Here is a 3,292-nt window from a genome sequence, read left to right as displayed (position 1 = left end):
AAAAATTTCTCACCGGACTTACAAATACTTATTACAAGGTCAGAAGCTTTCACCAACTTCCCATAAGTCTTTCTCTTTTGCAAATGACTTGTTGATATATCACTTTCCAACAAAGTTAAGCATTTTGGGCAGGATACACAGTTTTTAAGTTTTCTTATAATAAATCCTGAAATATATCCCACTATATCTTCAGCATATAGTGTTAACTTATTAATATCTTCATTTATTTTGCTCTCTAATTCAATGAAAGCCTCAGTAGCTTCCAAGTTTTCACCTTCCTCTGACTTGGTAATACCACTACAGTTTAATATAGTGATATTTTCCAAATCAGAAATATTTGCAGAACTTGATCCAGACAATTCAAGTTTGACCAGTAAGCGCTTATATGCTGCCTGAAACTGCCGAGCAGTAGCATTATTATTAAAACCTCCCTTACTTCTTATTGCACCAAAAAATAGTTCTAAATGGTCTTGAGATAATCTATATGTAGATATATATTTTAAAACTGAAGCTTCTTCTACTGTTTCCTGATACAGAGATTTAAGTGATTCAATAGCCACTAAAAATCCTACAAATCCGGTTTTTCTACGAGTTTCCGTTATTAAACGGCCCTGCAACTTTAACCCCAAAATATAATTTTTCATTTCCTGAAAATAGGCAAAAATGTGGCCTACATTTTCTTTCGATAAACGTTTTTTATATATATATTTTGCCCATTTACCTCTAGAATTAAAAATATCAAATAAATTATTAAAGTTTAGAAGAAAATCAGATGTAGGCTTTGATCCTACAAAGTTAGGATGGTTCATATCTTCTCTGAGAAAAGTTAGTGCATCCGCAAAACTTTTGCTTACAGTTTGAACAGCTAACCGTACTTTCATTACTTCCCTAGACCACTGTAGATGCCTGTTACGTAGCTTTGTTGCAGCATGAAGCCCTTCAATATTCTGTAGTTGAACAAGATTCGAAATGAATTCCCACTTAATTATTTCATTTGAAGAATTTTCTAATTGCTTCATGGCTCCAAAACAGTTACGCACTAGTTTTATCATGTGGCAAATATCATAAAATACATAAACATTATTATCAGTTTTGGGATGTTTAAAAAAAGGTTTTAAGTTACTTGGATCGCTCGAAGCGAGAACCATCCCACTCAATTCTCCTTCGAATTGACATTTCGTCCATCACTAAATTACACAAAATGTGTTTATTCTCTGAAAAGAAAATTTATTCGTTTCAAAGCACCCTTTATAGTTGCAAAATTTCTTTTGCGCTTAGTGGGTGTATCAAAATCATCTGATGATAAATCACCTGGATACCTCTTTCTAAAAAAAATTATCACATCAGGTATAATTGATTTACCTTAAACAGAAAGGAAGAACAAACCTTTTTAAAGAAGCTTTTTTCATTTTTAAATGCTTTTCCCTTTTGCTCCTTAATTGTATATTTGTTGAGGAGGCCGTATAAGTCGAAGATGAGGATGCTGGCTGTTTGAAAAATTGGATATTAGACGGTCCAGGTTGAGATTCTAATAACCCATAAGATCCTCTAGGATCGACAGACAAACTAAAAGAATAATATTAAATAACAATTATAAATATAAAAAAGGCTAAGTTTACCATCGAACCACCTCTGAAGATACATTTATCTCTTCATCTACTTCTTCATCCTTTGGAAGACTGCAATAAAAAATATTTGGTTTAAACATACCTATCACAAAACAAAACTTTTTCTGAATAATAAAACAAGTCATTTATAGGCAAAAAAAATCGATAACTAAAAAAAACATACCTTTCAATTCCACTTAAAGAATCTGACTTTTCATCTTCACTTTGAACACCTTGAGCATTAGGGCTTGAGCTAAAATATTAGAAATATTTTAATTACAGGAAGCTTTTAATGTAAATAAAAGTAAAAAAATTACCTAGATGACACAGGAAATTCAACCATCTTTGGTATAGCATCCCTGTTGAGGTATTTTCTGCCATCTAATTTATAATGGTAATCAGATGGCTGAAAATGGGATGAACACACCAAAGAAACTTTTGGCAATGTGGCTTCTGGGTCAATTGCCAATGCAGCAAACCAAACATTTCGTTTCTCCACATTGGCAGGGAATCTAAAATATTGATGTTAGTGTTAGTTACTTAGCTTTCAAAAACCTTTGCCTAATCCTAATCATAATTTTTTTATTATATGGTGAAATAGAGTAATACCTAAAATTGTTAACTTAAAAATAAAACCTTCTCTAGCTTGATTTACATTTTTCGCACATAAGATCTACATAATGATAATTAAACAATATTTTCTGGAAAGTAACAATAAAGTAGTTATGACATGCATTGCTTTGATTACTGGTTTATTTAGATCAAAATATCAAAATTTTTCAAAAAAAATAGGCATATTATTGTTAGTGAAAGCTAAAACACAAAGTAGATCTCTACAAAATTTATTAAAAAGTTTTTAGCTGCCCTATTTTATTGTTACTTTGTCTTGTAGCTCCGCCACTGACCGACAAGCATGTGTTATTTTAGGGTAAAAACACACGGAGCGGTTTGTGCCGAGTCGGCCACCGCTCGGCGGAAAAGCGGCTTAAAACACACGGGGCGTCACTACAAGTGCTGACGGGCGATTTTCTTAATTCAAAATATCAATGTTGTCTAGTTGTAAATTGAACACGACGTTGAAAGCATTACATATGGCTTCTTCTGATGAAAGTGATGATGATTTGTTTTTTTTAACAACTTCATGCTTGTTATACAAGAGAATAAAAAAAAAGAAACGCAAATATTGGATTCATCCTATAATCAATGAGAGAAAAAATAAAGGATTTTTTTCACTTCACCCATGAAAGCGTCGGTTACCTCTTCCCAAGAACTCGTTTTTTTAATCTTATTGGAATAATCTTCTGAACGCATATCCCAAATTGCTTGTCTAAGGTGAATTTCATTAATTAATTTTTCAATGTCCAAGTTTTCCATTATTAAATATTTCACTGGCAACACTGAAGTACGAGAAAATAAAAAAAACGCGACAAAACCGCCCTACGTCTGTTTCAATCTATTAGCAAACATGTAATGACATGCCGACCAGAATCGTAAAACCGTTCGCGGCGCATGGTGTTCGGCAGGGTACGCGCGGCCACCGCGACTGCGTGCCGCTCCAAAAAGCACCGTCTGTTTCATTCAACAGAAACGACATAAAGCAAGCGCAACTTCGGCGGCCGACTCGGTGGCCGAATCGACACAAACCGCTCCGTGTGTTTTTACCCTAAAGGTTATTTTCCACTTAC

At 33.7% G+C, this 3,292-nt stretch overlaps 1 protein-coding gene across 1 annotated transcript; it reads right to left on the bottom strand.

Moving 5' to 3' along the window:
* Nucleotides 1-1,192: 1,192 nt before the first annotated feature.
* Nucleotides 1,193-2,058, bottom strand: LOC145736612 (uncharacterized). Its single transcript, XM_081991041.1, has 5 exons — nt 1,925-2,058; nt 1,792-1,860; nt 1,620-1,679; nt 1,387-1,566; nt 1,193-1,325 (listed from the first exon to the last, which is right to left on the bottom strand). Exons 1-5 carry the CDS (start codon nt 1,948-1,950, stop codon nt 1,208-1,210), a joined length of 453 nt encoding a protein of 150 aa, XP_081847167.1. The 5' UTR covers nt 1,951-2,058; the 3' UTR covers nt 1,193-1,207.
* Nucleotides 2,059-3,292: the final 1,234 nt, after the last annotated feature.

Source organism: Ips typographus, linkage group LG12 (genome assembly GCF_016097725.1).
Source record: "Ips typographus isolate SLU linkage group LG12, UJ_Ityp_2.0, whole genome shotgun sequence".
NCBI lineage: Eukaryota > Metazoa > Arthropoda > Insecta > Coleoptera > Curculionidae > Ips > Ips typographus.
The sequence above is the reverse complement of the archived record's forward strand: the minus strand, read 5'-3'. Positions and strand labels throughout refer to the sequence as shown.

Coding starts and splice junctions, on each gene's coding strand:
- LOC145736612 (XM_081991041.1), bottom strand. CDS start 1,950: ATGGTTGAATTTCCTGTGTCATCTAG. Junction 1,861..1,924: donor GAATTTCCTGTGTCATCTAG/GTAATTTTTTTA, acceptor CTAATATTTTAG/CTCAAGCCCTAATGCTCAAG. Junction 1,680..1,791: donor TCTTTAAGTGGAATTGAAAG/GTATGTTTTTTT, acceptor TTTTTATTGCAG/TCTTCCAAAGGATGAAGAAG.